The sequence below is a fragment of the Budorcas taxicolor genome, chromosome 8 (assembly GCF_023091745.1).
Source record: "Budorcas taxicolor isolate Tak-1 chromosome 8, Takin1.1, whole genome shotgun sequence".
Classification (NCBI taxonomy): Eukaryota; Metazoa; Chordata; class Mammalia; order Artiodactyla; family Bovidae; genus Budorcas; species Budorcas taxicolor.
Window position 1 is genome coordinate 48,012,590 of NC_068917.1, and position 21,985 is coordinate 48,034,574.

The 21,985-nt window shown below is 39.2% G+C and overlaps 1 protein-coding gene across 1 annotated transcript in view; it reads left to right on the top strand.

Moving 5' to 3' along the window:
- PIP5K1B (phosphatidylinositol-4-phosphate 5-kinase type 1 beta) overlaps positions 1–21,985 on the top strand; it is a 232,466-nt gene that overhangs the window by 78,491 nt on the left and 131,990 nt on the right. Inside the window, exon 5 of the mRNA XM_052645045.1 lies at positions 10,547–10,846. Within this exon, the coding sequence (XP_052501005.1) occupies positions 10,547–10,846 (300 nt within the window). The remainder of the gene's footprint in view (positions 1–10,546; positions 10,847–21,985) is intronic.

Sequence of the window (21,985 nt, forward strand, 5' to 3'; positions counted from 1 at the left end):
ATTTCTCCTTTAATTTTAATTTTTATAACCTACTATTACTTTTCAAAAAAGAGACCCTATTTTTAAAGCAAACACCGTATATATATATTTTTTGTGGTGGTTGTTGTTTAATAATTCTTGTGACTTTGTTTTTTTTCTTCTTCTTCTTGTTCTTTTCTTTAATATTGTATTTTTGAAAATCCAACCTCTACTCTAGATTTTTAATCTTTGCTTTTTGGTATTTGTTGTCAATTTTGTACTTGAAAAAACCCAATCTTCAGTACCCAATTTTACCTGAGAGCGAGATCACTGGCTTGACCACTCTCTCCTCCTTTGGACTCTCCTTTTTCTCCACCAGGTTGTCTCTGTCTCCCTCCCCCTTCTCTTCTCTACCCAACTCTGTGAATCTCTGTGTTCCAGACGATGGAGAACACTTAAGGAACTGGCTACTGGCTGGATCTGTCTCTCTCCTTTTCATTTCCCTCTTTTATCCTCCTGGCCACCTCTGTCTACTTCCTCCCTCTCCTCTTCCCTGTATAACTCCGTGAACATCTCTGAGCAGTCCAGACTGTGGAGCGCACATAAGGAAGTGATTACTGGCTAGCTGCTCTCTCCTCTTTTGATCCCACCTCATCTCATTCCAGTCACCTCTAACTACTCCCTCCCTCTTCTCTTCTCTGTGTAACTCAGTGAACCTCTCTGGGTGTCCCTCAGTGTGGAGAAACTTTTCATCTTTAAGATGTTTTATCATTGGTGCTGTATAGATGGAGAAGTCTTGAGGCTACTGTAAAAATAAAACTGAAAACCAGAAGCAGGAGGCTTAAGTCCAAATCCTGAGAACATCAGAGAACTCATGAATCCACGGAACATTAATCAATAGGAGCTCATCAAACGCCTCCATACCTACACTGAAACCAAACACCACCCAAGAGCCAACAAGGTCCAGAGCAAGACATACCACGCAAATTCTCCAGCAACACAGGAACACACCCCTGAGCTTCAATATACAGGCAGCTCAAAGTTACTCCAAAACCATAGACATCTCATAACTCATTACCAGACACTTCATTGCGCTCCAGAGACAAGAAATCCAGCTCCACCCATCAGAACGCTGACACAAGCTTCCCTAACCAAGAAACCTTGACAAGCCACTGATACAACCCCACCCACAGCGAGGAAACTCCATAATAAAGAGAACTCCACAAATTGCCAGAATACAGAAAGGCCACCCCAAACGCAGCAATATAACCAAGATGAAGAGACAGAAGAATACCCAGCAGGTAAAGGAACAGGAGAAATGCCCACCAAACCAAACAAAAGAGGAAGAGATAGGGAATCTACCTGAGAAAGAATTCCAAATAATGATAGTGAAAATGATCCAAAATCTTGAAATCAATATGGAATCACAGATAAATAGCCTGGAGACAGGGACTGAGAAGATGCAAGAAAGGGTTAACAAGGACCTAGAAGAAATAAAAAAGAGTCAATATATAATGAATAATGCAATAAATGAGATCAGAAACACTCTGGAGGCAACAAATAGTAGACTAACGGAGGCAGAAGATAGGATTAGTGAAATAGAAGATAGAATGGTAGAAATAAATGAATCAGAGAGGAAAAAAGAAAAACAAAAGAAATGAAGGACAATCTCAGAGACCTCCAGGACAATATAAAATGCTCCAACATTCCAATTATAGGAGTCCCAGAAGAAGAACACAAAAAGAAAGACCATGAGAAAATACTTGAGGAGATAATAGTTGAAAATTTCCCTAAAATGGGGAAGGAAATAATCACCCAAGTCCAAGAAACCCAGAGAGCTCCAAACACGATAAACCCAAGACGAAACACCCCAAGACTCATATTAATCAAATTAACAAAGATCAAACACAAGGAACAAATATTAAAAGCAGCAAGGGAAAAACAACAAATAACACACAAGGGGATTCCTATAAGGATAACAGCTGATCTTTCAATAGAAACTCTTCAGGCCAGGAGGGAATGGAAAGAGATACTTAAAGTGATGAAAGAAAATAACCTACAGCCCAGATTACTGTACCCAGCAAGGCTCTCATTCAAATACGAAGGAGAAATCAAAAGCTTTACAGACAAGCAAAAGCTGAGAGAATTCAGCACCCCCAAACCAGCTCTCCAACAAATTCTAAAGGATATTCTCTAGACAGGAAACACAGAAAGGGCATATAAACCTGAACCCAAAATAATAAAGTAAATGGTAACAGGATCATACTTATCAATAATTACCTTAAACGTAAATGGTTTGAAAGCCCCAACCAAAAGGCAAAGACTGGCTGAATGGATACAAAAATAAGACCCCTATATATGCTGCCTACAAGAGACCCACCTCAAAACAAGGGACACATACAGACTGAAGGTGAAGGGCTGGAAAAAGATATTCCACACAAATAGAGACCAAAAGAAAGCAGGAGTAGCAATACTCATATCTGATAAAATAGACTTTAAAGCAAAGGCTGTGAAAAGAGACAAAGAAGGCCACTACATAATGATTAAAGGATCAATCCAAGAAGAAGATATAACAATTATAAATAGATATGCACCCAACATAGGAGCACCACAATATGTAAGACAAATGCTAACAAGTATGAAAGGGGAAATCAACAATAACACAATAATAGTGGGAGACTTTAATACCCCACTCACATCTATGGACAGATCAACTAAACAGAAAATTAACAAAGAAATGCAAACTTCAAATGATACAATAGACCAGTTAGACCTAATTGATATCTGTAGGACATTGCACCCCAAAACAAGGAATTTCACCTTTTTCTCAAGTGCTCACAGACCTTCTCCAGGATAGATCACATCCTGGGCCATAAATCTAACCTTGATAAATTCAAAAAAATTGAAATCATTCCAAGCATCTTTTCTGACCATAATGCATTAAGATTAGATCTCAATTACAGGAGAAAAACTATTTAAAATTCCAACATATGGAGGCTGAACAACACACTTCTGAATAACCAACAAATCACAGAAGAAATCAAAAAAGAAATCAAAATATGCATAGAATCAAATGAAAATGAAAACACAACAACCCAAAACCTGTGGGACACTATAAAAGCAGTTCTAAGAGGAAAGTTCACAGCAATACAGGCATACCTCAAGAAACAAGAAAAAAGTCAAATAAATAACCTAACTCTACACCTAAAGCAACTAAAAAAGGAAGAAATGGAGAACCCCAGAGTTAGTAGAAGGAAAGAAATCTTAAAAATTAGGGCAGAAATAAATGCAAAAGAAACAAAAGAGACCATAGCAAAAATCAACAAAGCCAAAAGCTGGTTCTTTGAAAAGATAAATAAAACTGACAAACCATTAGCAAGACTCATCAAGAGAGAAAGGGAGAAAAATCAAATCAATAAAATTAGAAATGAAAATGGAGAGATCACAACAGACAACACAGAAATACAAAGGATCATAAGAGACTACTATCAGCAATTATATACCAATAAAATGGACAAATTCTTAGAAAAGTACAGCTTTCCAAAACTGAACCAGGAAGAAATAGAAAACCTTAACAGACCCATCACAAGCACGGAAATTGAAACTGTAATCAGAAATCTTCCAGCAAACAAAAGCCCAGTTCCAGACAGCTTCACAGTGGAATTCTACCAAGAATTTAGAAAAGAGCTAACACTATCCTACTCAAACTCTTCCAGAAAATTGCAGAGGAAGGGAAACTTCCAAACTCATTCTATGAGGCCACCATCACCCTAATACCAAAACCTGACAAAGATGCCACAAAAAAAGAAAACTACAGGCCAATATCACTGATGAACATAGATGCAAAAATCCTTAACAAGATTCTAGCAGTCAGAATCCAACAACACATTTAAAAGGTCATACACCATGACCAAGTGGGCTTTATCCCAGGCATGCAAGAATTCTTCAATATCTGCAAATCAATCAATGTAATTCACCACATTAACAAATTGAAAAATAAAAACCATATGATTATCTCAATAGATGCAGAGAAGGCCTTTGACAAAATTCAACACCCATTTATGATAAAAGCTCTCCAGAAAGCAGGAATAGAAGGAACATACCTCAACATAATAAAAGCTATATATGACAAACCCACAGCAAACATTATCCTCAATGGTGAAAAATTGAAAGCATTTCCCCTAAAGTCAGGAACAAGACAAGGGTGCCCACTTTCACCGCTACTGTTCAACATAGTTCTGGAAGTTTTGGCCACAGCAATCAGAGCAGAAAAAGAAATAAAAGGAATCCAAATTGGAAAAGACATAAAACTCTCACTGTTTGCAGATGACATGATCCTCTACATAGAAAACCCTAGAGACTCCACCAGAAAATTACTAGAGCTAGTCAATGAATATAGTAAAGTGGCAGGATAAAAAATCAACACACAGAAATCCCTTGCATTCCTATAAACTAATAATGAGAAAGTAGAAAAAGAAATTAAGGAAACAATTCCATTCACCATTGCAACGAAAAGAATAAAATACTTAGGAATATACCTACTTAAAGAAGCTAAAGACCTATATATAGAAAATTATAAAACACTGCTGAAAGAAATCAAAGAGGACACTAATAGATGGAGAAATATACCATGTTCATGGATTGGAAGAATCAATATAGTGAAAATGAGTATACTACCCAAAGCAATCTACAGATTCAATGCAATCCCTATCAAGCTACCAGCCGTATTTTTCACAGAGCTAGAATAAATAATTTCACAGTTTGTATGGAAATACAGAAAACCTTGAATAGCCAAAGCAATCTTGAAAAAGAAGAATGGAAATAGAGGAATCAACCTGCCTGACTTTAGGCTCTACTACAAAGCCACAGTCATCAAGACAGTATGGTACTGGCACAAAGACAGAAATATAGATCAATGGAACATAATAGCAAGCCCAGAGATAAATCCACACACCTCTGGACACCTTATCTTCGGCAAAGGAGGCAAGAATATACAATGGATTAAAGACAGTCTCTTTAACAAGTGGTGCTGGGAAAACTGGCCAACCACTTGTAAAAGAATGAAACTAGATCACTTTCTAACACCACACACAAAAATAAACTCAACATGGATTAAAGATCTAAATGTAAGACCAGAAACTATAAATCTCCTAGAGGAGAACATAGGCAAAACACGCTCCGACATAAATCACAGCAGGATCCTCTATGATCCTCCTCCCAGAATACTGGAAATAAAAGCAAAAATAAACAAATGGGATCTAATTAAAATTAAAAGCTTCTGCACAACAAAGGAAACTATAAGCAAGGTGAAAAGACACCCTTCTGAATGGGAGAAAATAATAGCAAATGAAACAACTGACAAACAACTAATCTCAAAAATACACAAGCAACTTATGCAGCTCAATTCCAGAAAAATAAACGACCCAATCAAAAAATGGGCCAAAGAACTAAACAGACATTTCTCCAAAGAAGACATACGGATGGCTAACAAACACATGAAAAGATGGCTCAACATCACTCATAATCAGAGAAATGCAAATCAAAACCACATTGAGGTACCATTTTACACCAGTCAGAATGGCTGCAATCCAAAAGTCTACAAGCAATAAATGCTGGAGAGGGTGTGGAGAAAAGGGAACCCTCTTACACTGTTGGTGGAAATGCAAACTAGTACAGCCACTATGGAGAACAGTGTGGAGATTCCTTAAAAAATTGCAAATAGAACTACCTTATGACCCAGCAATCCCACTGCTGGGCATACGCACTGAGGAAACCAGAGTTGAAAGAGAGACGTGTACCCTAATGTTCATCGCAGCACTGTTTATAATAGCCAGGACATGGAAACAACCTAGATGTCCATCAGCAGATGGATGGATAAGAAAGCTGTGGTACATATACACAATGGAGTATTACTCAGCCATGAAAAAGAATACATTTGAATCAGTTCTAATGAGGTGGATGAAACTGGAGCCGATTATACAGAGTGAAGTAAGCCAGAAAGAAAAACACCAATACAGTATACTAACACATATATATGGAATTTAGAAAGATGGCAATGATAACCCTGTATTCGAGACAGCAAAAGAGACACAGATGTATAGAACGGACTTTTGGACTCTGTGGGAGAGGGAGAGGGTGGGATGATTTGGGAGAATGGCACTGAAACATGTATACTATCATGTAAGAAATGAATCACCAGTCTATGTTTGATACAGGATACAGGATGCTTGGGGCTGGTGCATGGGGATGATCCAGAGAGATGATATGGGGTGGGAGGGGGGTTCAGGATTGGGAACTCATGTTCACCCATGGCTGATTCATGTCAATGTATGGCAAAACCAATACAGTATTGTAAAGCAAAATAAAGTAAAAATAAAAATTAAAAAATAAATAAATAAAATTGTGAAATTATTTAAAAAAAAAACACAACTCCAATGAGGTATCACCTCACACCCATCAGAATGGCCATCTTTAAAAAGTGTATAAATAATAAATACTGGACAGGATGTGCAGGAAAAGAAGCCCTCCTACACTATTGGTGGGAATGTGAATTGGTGTAGCCACTGGGGAGAACAGTATGGAAATTCCTTGAAAAACTAAAAATATTTCTACCATGTGATTTTACAGTTCCACTCTTAGGCATATAGGTGGAGAAACTCTAATTTGAAAAGATGCACCCCAGTGTTCATAGCACTATTTACAATAACCAAGACATGAAAGCAACCTTAGCATCCCTCAACAGGTGAATGGATAAAGAAGATATGGTACATATATAAATAATGGAATATTAATCATCCATAAAAGTTAAATAATGCCAATTGCATCAACATGGATGGACCTAGAGATTCTCTTACTAAGGGAAATTAAGTCAGATAAAGAAATATGTGGTATCATTTATATGTGGAACCAAGAAAATGCAAATGAACTTAATTTCAAAACAGTGAGAGTCTCACAGACATAGAAAACAGACTTACACTTACCAAAAGGGAAAGAGGTAGATAAATTAGGAATTTGGGATTAATAGATATACTACTTTATATAAAATTGATTAACAACAGGGTCTACTGTATAGCACAGGGAACTATATTCAGTATCTTCTAAAAACTATAATGGAAAAGAATCTGAAAAAGTTACTTATATATGTATAAAGTTATACATATATGTATATATATGTGTGTGTATGTGTGTGTATATATATATAACTGAATCATTCTGCTGTACACCAGAAGCTAACACATTATAAATCAAATATACTTCAACAAAAAAAGAAAATAAATTGGGCACACTGTGTGACTAGACATTTTCCCAAAGAAGATATACAGATGGCACAGGAAAAGATGCTTAATATAACTAATCATCAGAGAGATGCAGATCTAAGCCACAGTGAGATAACACCTCACACCTGTCAGAGTAGGTATTATCAAAAAGACAACAAATAGAAAGTGTTGGCAAGGATGTAGAGAAAAGGGAACCCTCATGCCCATTGATGGGAATGTAAACTACTTTACTGTGGAAAACAGTATGGAGATTCCTCAAAAAATTAAAAAGAGAACTATGTATGATCCAGAAATACCACTCCTGGGACTTATTCAAAGGAAACAAAAACACTGATTTGAAAAGACATATGCATCCCTATGTTCACTGCACCATTATTTTACAAAAGCCAAGATATGGAAGCAACTCAAGTGCCCATCATTAAATGAATGGAAAAAGAAGATATGATATACATATGTAATGAAGTATTACTCAACCAGAAAAAGAGAATGAAATCTTGCCATTTGTGACAATAAGCCATACAGAGAAAGACAAATACAGTATTGTTTTACTTACATGTGGAATCTAAAAACAAATAAATGATCAAACATAAAACAGAAACAGCGTCATAGACACAGAGAACAAAAGAGGTGGTTGTCGGAGGGAAGAAGGGTCAGGGGAGGAGAGAAACAGGAGAGGGAAATTAAGAGGTACAAACTTCCAGTTGCAAAATAAGTAAGTCATAGCTATGAAATGGACGGTGTGGGGACTATATGTAGTATCTTTGTGTTGATAGGTTTTAACTAGACCTACTGTGGTGATCAGTTTGAAATGTATAGAAATATCTAATCACTATGTTGTCTAACAGGAACCAGCATAGTTATGTAGGTCAATTTTACTTCAAAACAAGCGCATAGACAAGGAGATCAGATTTGTGGTTACCAGAGGTGGGAGGTGGGGGGAAGGGGTAGTTAGAGGAAGGTAGTCAAAAGGTACAAGCTTCTAGTTACAAGATAAATAACTACTAGGGATGTTAATGTAAACATGATAAATATAATGAAAACTGCTGCATGTTATATATCAGGGGTCCCCAAACCCTGGGCTACAGACTGGTACTGTTAGGGACCAGGCTGCACAGCAGGAGGTGAGCAAGTGAAGCTTCATCTGTACTTACAGTCACTCTGTGTCACTCACGTTATGGCCTGTGCTCCGCCACCTGTCAGATCAGTGGTGGCCTTAGATTCTCGCAGGAGTGCAAACCCTACTGTGAGCTGCATATGCACAGGATCTAGGCTGCATACTCCTAATGCGAATCCAATGGCTGATGATACGAGGTGGAGCTGAGGCAGTGATGCTGGCCCTGGGGAGCAGCTGTAAATACAGTTATCACTAGCACAATAAATGTAATGTACTTGAGTCACCTAAAACCATCTCCTCCAAAACCCCTGGGTCCATGCATGGAAAAATTGTCTTCCGTGAAACCGGTCCCTGGTGCCAAAAAGATTTGGGACTGCTGTTACACATGAAAGTTGTTAAGAGAGTAAATCCTAAGAACTCTCTTCTAAACTTACTGTGATACTCATTTTATGATGTATATAAGTCAGATCAATGCTCTATGCAAACTTACACACTGCTGTATGTCAGTTATGTCTCAGTAAAACTGAAAGAAAAAAATTAATCCCATACAGAGTAAAAACCAAATGTAATCACCAAAACTATTAAAAACTTATAAGAAGGAAGAAATTTATAACCTTGGGGTATAAAAAGCCTTGCTAAATAAGAAACAAAAAAAGCATGAGAAACAAGTTCATAAATATAACTACATGAAAAGGCAAAACATCTATAAAACCAAAAATAATGCCAGATATCAAATTAACATAAGCACATAGAATATTTCCAGAATGATAGAAAGAGGAACATTTTCCAGAAAAGCTGGGAAATGGGGGAAGGATTAAGGATAGAAGAGAGAGTTTTCATTATATAAATGCCTTTTAGTAAACTATTTTTGGTGCTTCCGTGTGGGCTCAGTGGTTAAGAATCTGCCCACCTATGGAAGAGACATGGGTTTGATCCTGCGGTTGGAAAGATCTTCTGGAGAAGGAAATGTCAACCCACCCCAGTATTCTTGCCTGGAAAATCCCATGGACAGAGGAGCCTGGTTGGCTATAGTTCACGGAGTCCCAAAGCAGCTGGACGTGACTTAACGACTAAGCAACAACAACCCCAAAAATTATTTTTCAGTTTTCCCATACTTTTAAAGTGAAACAAAACCAGACACATATTCCTTATTTTTATAGCCCAGTGGTCTGATGCTTAAGACTTTGTGCTTCCAGTGAAGGGGGGGCGTGGGTCCCATCTCTGGTTGGGGAAATTCTGCATGCTCTGTGAGGCAGCCAAAAAACAAAGTTAGATTGTCTATTTTTGTAACAAAAAAGACAACATACTGGAAGAAAATATTTACCCCAAGTAGAAGAGGAAAGTAATAAATATCCAGAATATATCAAGAACTCCAACAATGACAAAAACCTAAGGAAAAATAAGCAAAGGAGAATAACACAAAATTATCTTTAAGAGGTGGCTAAAAATACATAAGAATATTAAATTTCTCTAGTTCTCTGTGTTATTCACATTTAAAGTAACTTGAAAACACATTTTCATTTTTCACCAACCTTGCTTCCAGAGATTGTAAAGAAGGATAATATTCAGCATTGGTAAGAGTGGTGGTATATATGTAACCTAATGAAATGTGGTTGTGAACTGGTCTGGTCATTTTAGAAGACAGTTTCTCAGGAGCTATTAAAATTTTAAATGTCCACCCTTGTACCCCAGCAATTAATTTTCTCTTGAGCTACCTTAAAGAATAATCACACATGGCACTAATCACATCTCTGTCTGTTTTTAGTTGTAACTAATTAAAGAAGGAAATTCTGTCCATTTTCAGTTCTGCTACTGCTAAGTCGCTTCAGTCATGTCCGACTCTGTGCGATCCCATAGATGGCAGCTCACCAGGCTCTGCCATCCCTGGGATTCTCCAAGCAAGAACACTGGAGTGGGTTGCCATTTCCTTCTCCAATGCATGAAAGTGGAAAGTGAAGTCGCTCAGTGGTGTCCGACTCTTCGCCACTTTTAACACCCTGAGTTCAGAATGATAAAGTTGCAGTTCCCATATGCTGACTTAGAAACTAGATTTGGAAGAGCAAAATTTTAGCAATGACTATTAACAAGAATAACCACATTCCATTTCTAATTATCATTTTACATGAAAACGCATCATAGTGGAGTGTTGCTTTGTAAAAGTACATTTTAAACATTTTTTTTCTTTTTCTCTTTTTAGAATTTAAACCAGAATCCAAGAACTCTTTTGCCAAAATTTTATGGACTGTATTGCATGCAATCAGGGGGCATTAACATCAGGATTGTCGTGATGAACAACGTTTTACCACGCTCCATGAGAATGCACTTTACATATGACTTGAAAGGCTCAACCTATAAGCGAAGAGCATCCCGAAAAGAGAGAGAGAAATCTAGCCCCACGTTTAAGGACTTAGATTTCCTGCAGGACATGCATGAAGGATTGTATTTTGATACAGAAACATACAATGCACTCATGAAGACACTTCAAAGAGACTGCCGGGTAAGGAAATGTCATTGTTGTGAATGCCTTTGCAAAATTGTCTGTGGTAATGTACTTTTTAAAGGAAGGTCCAAAGGCCAACACATGGAATCCCCTCATTCCCAATCCTTGTGCTGATCCATGCTTCCCTGTTGTTGAAGGAACTGGTGGATGACAACGCAGTCGTCTGGAGTCTATTAATTTTACTAATAAGCGAAGTCAGCCTTCCTTGATCAAATGACACAAAGATTTTTGTTTCTTTTCATCCTCTGTGGGAAAGATAAGTGAAAGGAAAAGAAATTTGGGTTTAACACAGTGATTATTGAGAAAAGCCACATATTAATACAAAACTTAGATGAAGTAAGATTCCAACAGGGGAGAGAAGCTTAGAGAAAATGCACTTAATGCAATTGATAAATGGATCCCTAGAAATCCGTTGTAGATGCCAAACCATGGGATGGGTTCATTTACTGAAACTGCTTTATATGATCTCCGTAGGAGGCAATCAGGAGTGAGATTTGACAGAGCAAAGGCCTTTCCATGCAAAGTAGCCAAATCCTTTATCAAAAGAATGCGAGTTCTCAGCCGGCAATGTGCAAGAAAAAAAACTAAAACCAAAGTTGAGGATAAATGTTTCTGACATGGTAAATTTACAGAAAGTAGGTAAAAGCCCTTTTGGAGAAATAGATGAGAATGCAATGAGAATGTAACTCTGCTGGGTTCTGAAGGGTAATGATCATTTGGTCAAAAGATTGTCAGGGATGTTATTTCTTGGTCCAGATGAACTTTTGAGAACCACTCAGTTCTCAGCTGAGTTGAACATGTTGGAAACGGGCCGAAGGAATGATGATGAGGGTTTGGGTCCAGGCCTGATCAGGGTTTTCTAGAAGAGAGGACAGGATTCATGGGGCCTGATCACTGGGAAATATGCAGTGTATCTTGGCTTCCTGGGCCTTCTGTGGACCTGGTCAGATGACCCACATGTTGCTGGGGAGGGAAGATCCCTTCTCTGCCAGGCTTGAGCTCACCTGAAGGTGAAGAAGGCAGTCTTGACCTCCCTATGTAATGTATAAAGTAGGGGATCCACCCCGAGAAGCACAGCCCCAGTGTTGCCGCATTTTGTCTTTCTGTGTGTTAGAACGTTTATGAAAACACAGAAAGATGCATTCTTGGAATCGTTTCTTTCATTGGTAGAGGATTTACCCCATGGTTCCTGTTCTTTAGCTGCCATTCATTGAATCCTTCAAGTTTGCCAAGCTAGCCTAAGATTTTCCATTTTTAAAAAATATTGAAGTATAATTGATTTACCATTACGGTGTTGTGATAGTTTCAAGTATTCAGCAGAGTGATTCAGTTATACATGTGTATGTGTGTGTATATATATATATATCCTTTTTCAGATTCTTTTCCATTATAGTTATTACAAGATACTGAATGTCATATATATATATATAAAAGATATATATACAATATACCTTGTGCTATATAGTAGGTTCATGTTGGTAATCTATTTTATATATAGTACGGTGTATATGTTAATCCCAAACTCCTAATTTATCCCTCTCCTTCCTTTCCCTTTGGTAACCATAACTTTGTTTTCTGTCTGTGAGTCTATTTGTTTTGTAAGTTCATTTGTATCGATATTATTTTTTCATATTCCACATAGAAGTGATACCATATATTTGTCTTTCTTTGACTTACTTCACTTAATATCCTAACTGCATTATTTCATTTCATTATCTCAGCCACCATGTGACATCAGTACCATTCACACTCCCATTTTTCTCTCTCTTTTTTTTAATTTGGAAGATCATACTCCTATTTTAATTGGTGAATAGTTCAGTTCCTAAAAAGATTAAGAAACTTGTCCAGCATCACCTAGCCAGTCAGTGGCAGAGCCCACCCTGTTTAGGGACAAAGCATGTGTTCTTAACAACTGAAATTTACAGACTCAAATGTAAGGATTTTTTTAAAACTATCTTTTGAGAAATCATGGGAAGAACAGTGAGAACCAAGCAAACAAAAATATCCAGCTGAGCTGTTCAGATATCTGGGTGCATATGAGTGACTCATATTTTTCTTAAAAAAAAAAGAATAAAACATACATACATTTTAGTAGAAACCTTTTTCTATGCTTTTCAACTCTGACAGGATGTGGGTGAAAAGTGACTCTCAGTTCCCCAGAGTTTAGTACAGTTTTAGATTTGCTCTCTGCGTGTGCGTGTGTACGCATGTGCTTGCATACATTTCTTGCCTCTTTAATATGGAAAGCCTTTTTCTTGCTGTCTTCTAAGGCTCCTATGCCAGGAAAAAAAAAAAGGAAAGGTCAAATGTAAAAAGCCATTGCACAGGATTTGTCTGTTTATTAGCATTTCCTGAGCCCAGCCCTGATAGAACGAGGTCAAACATGACTCTTCTTCAGCAATGAGTCCCTGGAGATTTGCCTTTTTATTTTTTGAGGATTTGTTGTGCTGAGGAACATAAAGGTCAAAGTAGAGTCATCCTAAGCCTAACTCTCTCTCTTTCATTGCATTTGAACCTGTAAATGACACAGATAATGAAACTTCCTTAAATTGCACATTTGTCTTCAAATGGCTCTTCTTGGGGTGGTGGTTAGGCATGTGAGCGGCATGCTATAGAGCAACCTGAGTCCCTTCTGTGATCTTCCTTGGTGAAGACCAAGGCCTCTGTAATCTGGAGTCAGCAGCTGATTCTCAGATCAGAGCTGCCCGGAGGAGGGCACGTTTCTAGAATGGTAGGTCTTAATATTTAAAGGTCAGGGACCTCTTTGCAAAACTGATGAAAGCTGTGAACTGTTTCCCCAGAAAAATGCCTATCCACACACCAGTTCATGAATCCCTTGGAGCCCATCATCCCCCACCTCTACCCTACCCCACCCCAGGCAGAAGACTCCCATCCTAGAGCCAGGCAGACCCATCTCTCTCTTTCTTCAGGTCATCCGCTGAAGGGCTAGAATAGGTTGTGTGGTTGGCATTGCCTGCAGCGTCTCTGACCCTGACATTTCCCTCACTTTGTAGAAAACTGACTTTAGTGCCAGACAAGGTGCTATGGAGATCCAGGGAGCACGTGAGATCACCCTTGGGCTGGTTCCAGCCCCAAAGGATGGAGAATCTCTGCTATTAACATTCCTCTGAGTGAGGCAGTACTGCTAGGGCTCTAGAAACGAGGCGGGGGACTGCACTACTGTGTCAGCAGCCCAGCCAAAGAAAGGTGAGGTAGACCCCTATTCAGATACATCCTTCCACGCACTTATCAGACACATGTATTGCGGGCCTACTGTGTGCCAACATGGGGTAAATGACCTCTATTTTTAATCAATTGCCATTCTGTGTATTAGTGCCAGGATGATATTCTAAGGCATTTATAGGGATTAGAGTAGGTAACATCATAATTTGGTTTTGAAAAAGAGGAGGTCTCCAGGCAAAGAAGTAGAAGCATATTTCTAGGCAGAGAAAATAATATGATAATATGAGTTAAGCATGAAATGGCATAGCATGTTCCTAGAACTAGAATTGTTTGATGTTGTGACAGTTAATAGTAAAGGAACATGTGAGGTAGGAGAGAAAAGCAGTCAGGAGCCAAATAATGTCAAAAGCCCCTTTCTGGGGGTGCCAGGTCCTCTTACGGGCTTAGAAGTAGTAAAGCCAGGAATCCCAGACCTTTGGACCCCAGCTTTTCTGCTGTTCCCAGATAGAAAAGATAAGCCTCCTAACCTCTTCCTGCCGTCACTCCTACTTCCTGCCCCCACCTCTTTCATATTTCAGCTTGACATCTCAGAACTCAGGGCTCCATTTCCCCTGCATGACTGCTGGCTGGAAGATACCTTCCTGGCTCACTGACCCAGCTTGACCCACATGCATCGTGCCCTGTTCCCCACAGACTACTTACTTCCCTGCCTCCCCATCAGAGCTGCTTCTGGACTCTGCATCTGAAACGGCCTGAACTACCTTAACCCGCACTGAGTCCTCTTGACAAGGGCCATTTTCCCCTGTACCCCTGAGTCCCCTTCCTCAGCTTTCCCAGCCCAGCCTCAGGCCCTTGCCTATAAACCTGCCCCCACCCCACTTCTGGTCCATCCCTATCAACTCCTCCACATGGCACTCTGGCTGCTTGGCAGTCCTCTAGAAAACAGAATGCACTTTATCCTTCAACCTTGCTGAACCCACTTCCCCACAGAATTCAGAAAAAGGACTCTTTCCAGAAGCAGGAATCCAGATCTTGGTTCTCCTTGACTCCCACACTGCTGTTCCCTATAGGCTATGTCTAGGGGAAATGTACATGGAAATAATGGGGTTCCCTTTCTGGAAGCGTTACCTCTTCCTTAGCCTCACCCTCTGCCTGCTATGACAGCCATCTACACCCATAAGAAAACTTGGCCTGGGGGAAGAGTCATGTCAGTAGAAAGTACCACCAGGACAGCACAGGTCACTTGTCATCAAAAACAGAAGGTAGGATTTATTCAAACCGTCCCCTGTGGTCCCCGTGTGACAGACAAGCTGCGAGGCGCATCCTGTGTGAACACTGCTCTTCCCAGGGGCTCCGCTGTCTTCCCCTAGCCTGATCTGCCTGTCTTCTCTGACCTGGGGAATGTGGTCAGCATGAAGCCAGTTGCCCACTTCAGTTCCCTGCAGCTGCGCTTCCCATCCTCCTTTCTGTCCTCTTTCTCCACACTCAGTAAATCACCACATCCTGTCCAATCTGCCTCCTAAATAACTCTTGGCTGCCCGCTCCCTCCAGACGCACAGCCTCTGCCCTTGCAGAGACCCTTCCTTGCCTGGTGTTTTCACTAGCATTGTCTTTCAGTATATTTCCAGTGCTGTCCCCAAAGTCATCCTAAGTTCGGAAGACCAACAGCTCTTGAAGCCATACATACTTCATAGCTTGAAACTTTCAGACCCCTCTTTATTTGATCCCTGCTGCTTCCCCAGATGCTCCTTCAGCGTCCTGTTTCAGCCTTGTCTCTCCCCTTTCCCTAGAGCATCCTTGCTCCCCAGCCATTCTGATCGGCTGGATACATTCTCTAAAGGTTTTGCTCTTTTCAGGCGTGTCTCACCCCGAAGGTTCATTCTCCCCCTCTCTCCTTCACCTAGCCCCTGCCTACTCATCTCAGGACTGCCTTCCCCCAAGACCACCATGCTGTAGGTTGCCCAAGCCTCCAGGGTTAACCTCTTTTGTGGGATTTAACACGTGTAGTTCCTTGAGCCTGAGGATCAAACCTGCCTTCGTTGCCTGGTGCTTAGTCAGTACTTAGTAACAGTTCACTGAAATACATATTTGAACAAAGGAATAAATTATCTGATGATAGAGGGAGACAAGTTTAGGCACACCTCCAAAAAAAAAAATCTATCTTTGGTGACTTTTACATATTTAGCTGTTTTTTAGGTTCTGTCTCTTTTGGAAGAGGCATCCAGTTTCACTGCCATGCCTGCCAGATATAGCCCTGAGAATTAATAAAGCAGATGAGTTCCCTTTTGAATCACTTGGGTTTTTTTGAAAAACTGAACTGATTGTCCCCATGTTCAAAGTCATTTGTGCAACAAAAGTTTTTTTATCTTTCAATTATTTTCCCATAGAAACAGTATTATAGTCATTTGAATTTATTTGATGCTGATTCTTGTTTCCTTTAGGTACATGTCCTGTCTCCCTAGCCAGACTAAATGTCTCAAAGCCTAAAGCTCATTGCTTATACCTCTCTACAACTGTGTACCTGGCTTATTGTGTACATTCAGTACATATAAGATGATGAAATTTAAAATGACTTGAAGTTTATGTGTTAATTTTGAAAGAACAATTAGTAACTATTTGGTATTCATTTTTTAAATTTACTATAATTCAGGAAAAAATCTAAAAAGTCTCATATCATTTAATTAGTTTGATACATTACTACATCCTATGGTATTTATTGATAACTCTGGGGATGTGGCGAGAATTCATGTTTGCAATTCAAATAGTTTATTCCTTCATGTGGGAGTCATATCAGACAGTCTTGATAATTAATAACCTAAATGACTTGTTTTGCATTTATTATTTTTTTGTTTAGCAGCAAACTTATTAATTTTTATTTAGTGTGGAACCAATTTACTTTTTTTTACACAAACATCTGTTGCCATAAATATTAATATTAATGAAATATTCATGAAACTAGTCTTAATACTGAGACTTTTTTTTTTGCAAACTGGAATTTCTCTCTGTGTATGGCAAGTTCTAAATTTGTAGATTACATTCTTCTCAGCTCTGGACATGTTTGTATGGGTTACAATGTAGGTTATTTTCTATAATACTTAATTTAGCATAATGTTAGTGCTCACTACATAGCTATAATTTTGTTTAGCAATTTTTTTGCATTAGTTTAGACAGGTTCTTTTCTTTTTTAATGTGTACTGGTTGCCTTCCAGTTATCTTTAAGGGGGAAAAAATGCCTCAGACCTAATAGAAAAAAGATGTATATCTTTTACTGATGACAACACTTAACATTTAGGCTATTTTCTTTATGAGTGAGGAATTGAACTTTGTTTTTAGACTTCAGCTAAATCATGGGAAGAGATATCATTGACTCCGCATCTCTGTTCCAGAGATGAAAGATTACTTCCCTGAAAAGATATAGATGAATGCACTGTTTGGCAAATTAGGTCTTAATAACACTATAATCTCATGATATATTTATTTGCATTGTTTTAAATTATGAGTTTTGCTATTGATAACATTGTAATACCTACATAAATAAAGTTGGTGAAAAAATAAGTAAATGAAACCAACTTATGGACTCAGATTCTTTGAGCAAGAAAAAAAAAATCATAAAGTTTCTGAGAAACAGTGAAGCAATGCCTTCTGTGCTCTGGTCTAAGAGAAAATGATCTTGGACATAGATCTCTGTATCTAGCCAGGCCAGATTTCCTTGTGAAACTGCAAATAAAAACATTGTCATATATGCAAGGACTTTTAAAAGCTTCCTACCTGTAAATCTTTTATTAAAAGAAGAAATTTTTTAAATAATTGTAGATTTGCATGCAGTTGGAAGAAAAAGTACAGAGAGATCTCATATACTCTTTACCTAGCTTTCCCAATGGTAACATCTCATAGCACTTTTGTACAATATTACAACTAGGAAATAGACATGGGTACAGTGCAGGGATCTTTTTCAGATTTCACCAGTTTTATGTGCACTCATTTGTATGTGTGCATGGGTATGTATCTAACAGAAGCAGAAGATATTAAGAAGAGGTGGCAAGAATACATGGAAGAACTGTACAAAAAAGATCTTCATGACCCAGATAATCATGATGATGTGATCACTAATCTAGAGCCAGACATCTTGGAATGTGAAATCAAGTGGGCTTTAGAAAGCATCACTACGAACAAAGCTAGTGGAGGTGATGGAATTCCAGTTGAGCTGTTTCAAATCATGAAAGATGATGATGTGAAAGTGCTGCACTCAATATGCCAGCGAGTTTGGAAAACTCAGCAGTGGCCACAGGACTGGAAAAGGTCAGTTTTCATTCCAATTCCAAAGAAAGGCAATGCAAAAGAATGCTCAAACTACCGCACAGTTGCACTCATCTCACATGCTAGTAAAGTAATGCTCGAAATTCTCCAAGCCAGGCTTCAGCAATACGTGAACCGTGAACTCCCTGATGTTCAAGCTCGTTTTGGAAAAGGCAGAGGAAGCAGAGATCAAATTGCCAACATCCGCTGGATCATGGAAAAAGCAAGAGAGTTCCAGAAAAACATTTATTTCTGCTTTATTGACTATGCCAAAGCCTTTGACTGTGTGGATCACAATAAACTGTAGAAAATTCTGAAAGAGATGGGAATACCAGACCACCTGACCTGCCTCTTGAGAAATCTGTATGCAGGCCAGGAAGCAACAGTTAGAACTGGACATGGAATGACAGACTGGTTCCAAATAGGAAAAGGAGTACATCAAGGCTGTATATTGTCACCCTGCTTATTTAACTTCTATGCAGAGTACATCATGAGAAACGCTGGACTGGAAGAAACACAAGCTGGAATCAAGATTGCCGGGAGAAATATCAATAACCTCAGATATGCAGATGACACCACCATTATGGCAGAAAGTGAGGAGGAGCTAAAAAGCCTCTTGATGAAAGTGAAAGAGGAGAGTGAAAAAGTTGGCTTCAAGCTCAACATTCAGAAAACAAAGATCATGGCATCCAGTCCCATCACTTCATGGGAAATAGATGGGGAACAGTGGAAACAGTGTCAGACTTTATATTTGGGGGCTCCAAAATCACTGCAGATGGTGACTGCAGCCATGAAATAAAAAGACGCTTACTCCTTGGAAGAAAAGTTATGACCAACCTAGATAGTATATTCCAAAGCAGAGACATTACTTTGCCGACTAAGCTCCATCTAGTCAAGGCTGTGGTTTTTCCTGTGGTCATGTGTGGATGTGAGAGTTGGACTGTGAAGAAGGCTGAGTGCCGAAGAATTGATGCGTTTGAACTGTGGTGTTGGAGAAGACTCTTGAGGGTCCCTTGGACTGCAAGGAGATCCAACCAGTCCATTCTGAAGGAGATCAGAATTTCTTTGGAAGGAGTGGCATTTCTTTGGAAGGAGTGATGCTAAAGCTGAAGCTCCAGTACTTTGGACACCTCATGCAAAGAATTGACTCATTGGAAAAGACTCTGATGCTGGGAGAGATTGGGGGCAGGAGGAGAAGGGGACGACCGAGGATGAGATGGCTGGATGGCGTCACAGACTCGATGGATGTGAGTCTGGGTGAACTCCGGGAGTTGGTGATGGACAGGGAGGCCTGGTGTGCTGCGATTCATGGGGTCGCAAAGAGTCAGACACGGTTGAGTGACTGAGCTGAACTGAACTGAACAATGCCATGTGATGCATATATGCATTTCTGAAACCAACATAGTCAAGTATCTTGACAAGCAGCAAGTGACAATTGTTGACACAAATCCTTCCTGCCCCTGTATTATACGTAGCCAGGCACACAGCTTCCTCATCCTGCCCCTCCCGAGTCTATTGCAGCCATCGTTGTTTTCTGTCCCTGCAATTTTGTCATTTCAAGAATCATACAGGTGTAACCTCTGAGTTGGGCTTTTTTCACTCAGCATAATAACCTTGTGATCCATTCAAGTTATTTTGTGTATTGGTGGTTTGCCCTTTTTTATTGCTGAGTTTCACGGTATGGATATACCACTTGCTGAATAACATGTAGTTTTCTTTAGTTTTTGACTGTTACAAATAAAGCTGCTATGAATATTTGCATGAAGATTTCTGCATAAGCACAAGTTTTCATTTCTCTGCATAAATGCCCAAGTGCAGCTTCTGTGTTGTATGGTAAGCACGTGTTTACTTGGGAAGAAATTGCTAAACTTTTTCAGAGCAGCTGTACGATTTTGCATTCCCACCAGCAGTGTATGAGTGATCTAGTTTCTTTTCACTCCCACCAACATTTGCTGTTGTCTCTATATTTTATTTTAGCCATTCTTATAGGTGTTTATTTAAGTCTATTGTTAAAAAATTGCTTAAGTATATAATTCAACAAAGCATAAGGTCAATAAAGAAATAGTTTGGGGATATAGGAAAGAAGGGTGAAAATGAAACAGAAGAACTTACGATTAAGTCTAAAGGCTAATCATACATCCCATATACACACATTAATGTAATTGCTAGAGATTTCTGAGGAGAGGCCCAAGGTATAGGACTTTAGCACTAATAATATGCTGTGACTTTGGTGCTCATAGCACTTGATCTAACTCTGTTCTATAGCCTTTGGTATTTCTACATTATATTGTGATTCCATGGGTACATGTTTCGTTTGCCTACTAAAATCTGCTCTCTAGGAGAATAGGAGTTGTATGATTTCACTTTCCCACCTTTCAAATCACTTAGCAGAATAGCAGTTGTCTTAGTATTAGTCTTTTTTTTAAACTGCTTTCTATAGTTTATTTCTTTACTAGGCTATTCAGTCGGAGAACATTTTTTATAGTTAGAAAAATTATTATCACTTATTTGGCTGTGTTGGGATCTTTGTTGTGGCACACAGGCTTAGTTGCTCCATAGCATGTGGGACTTAGTTCCCCAACCAGGGATCAAACATCCCCTAAATTGGAAGGTGGATTCTTTTTTGTTTTTTTTTCAGTGTTAGTCTTTTGATGTCCATGGGTCACAAAGAGTCAGACACGACTGAGTGACTAAGCACAACACAAGAGGAAACAACATTTTTGAAATGATAACTCTTACCTAATTGATAAATATAATAAGAGCAAGCTTTGATAATAGTGTACCAATGGTCTGATATGGAATAGACCTAGAGTTAATCATCATATCAGTGTTGTGGACTGGAAAGTAATTGAAGTACATTTATATTGCTCATTTGTCCAGTGTCTATTGTTGTTTAGTGACTAAGTCGTGTCTGACTCTTATGCAGCTCCGTGGTCTGTGGTCCTCCAGGCTCCACTGTCCTTGGGCTTTCCAAGGTGAGAATATTGGAATGGATGGACTTTCCACGTGACTCAAATGGTAAAGAATATGCATGTCTCTCTCTGCAAGGCCAGAGACCAGGTTTGATCCCTGAGTCAGGAAGATCTGCTGGTGAAGGAGATGGCAACCCGCTCCAGTATTCTTGCCTGGAGAATCCCTTGGACAGAGGAGCCTGGTAAACTAGAGCCCACAGGGTCACAAAGAGTTGGACATGACTGAGCAACTAACACACTTTTTGTCCAGCTGTGGCACTGGCTGCATTTCAGCTTTCATGCAGGTGTGTGATAGAAAAGGGCTCCAATTGCAGTAACACACGGGGCAAGATGGTCAATACCAGAGAATTTCAGGGTAGCTGCAAAGATCAAAATACTCATCTATGTTGCTGTTCATACCTGACTTTCTACTCAGCAAGAGATACCTCAGTTTGAGCCAGACAAGTAATTCTCGGTATTTCAAAACCAGCTATTCCAGTTTTGGGTAGAGGGAGAGTTCTGTCTTAGAAATAACCTGTAGGTAGATACCAAAGTAGCTTAATACCCAATGCATGATTTTGTGGACAGTAAGGACACACTTCCAAGGCCCAGTTCATCTCTAGATTGTTTCCATTAACATTTATTATGGACTTGCTCTGAGCCAGGCAGTGCTTGACATCACAGATAGATTGTCCCATTAATCCTC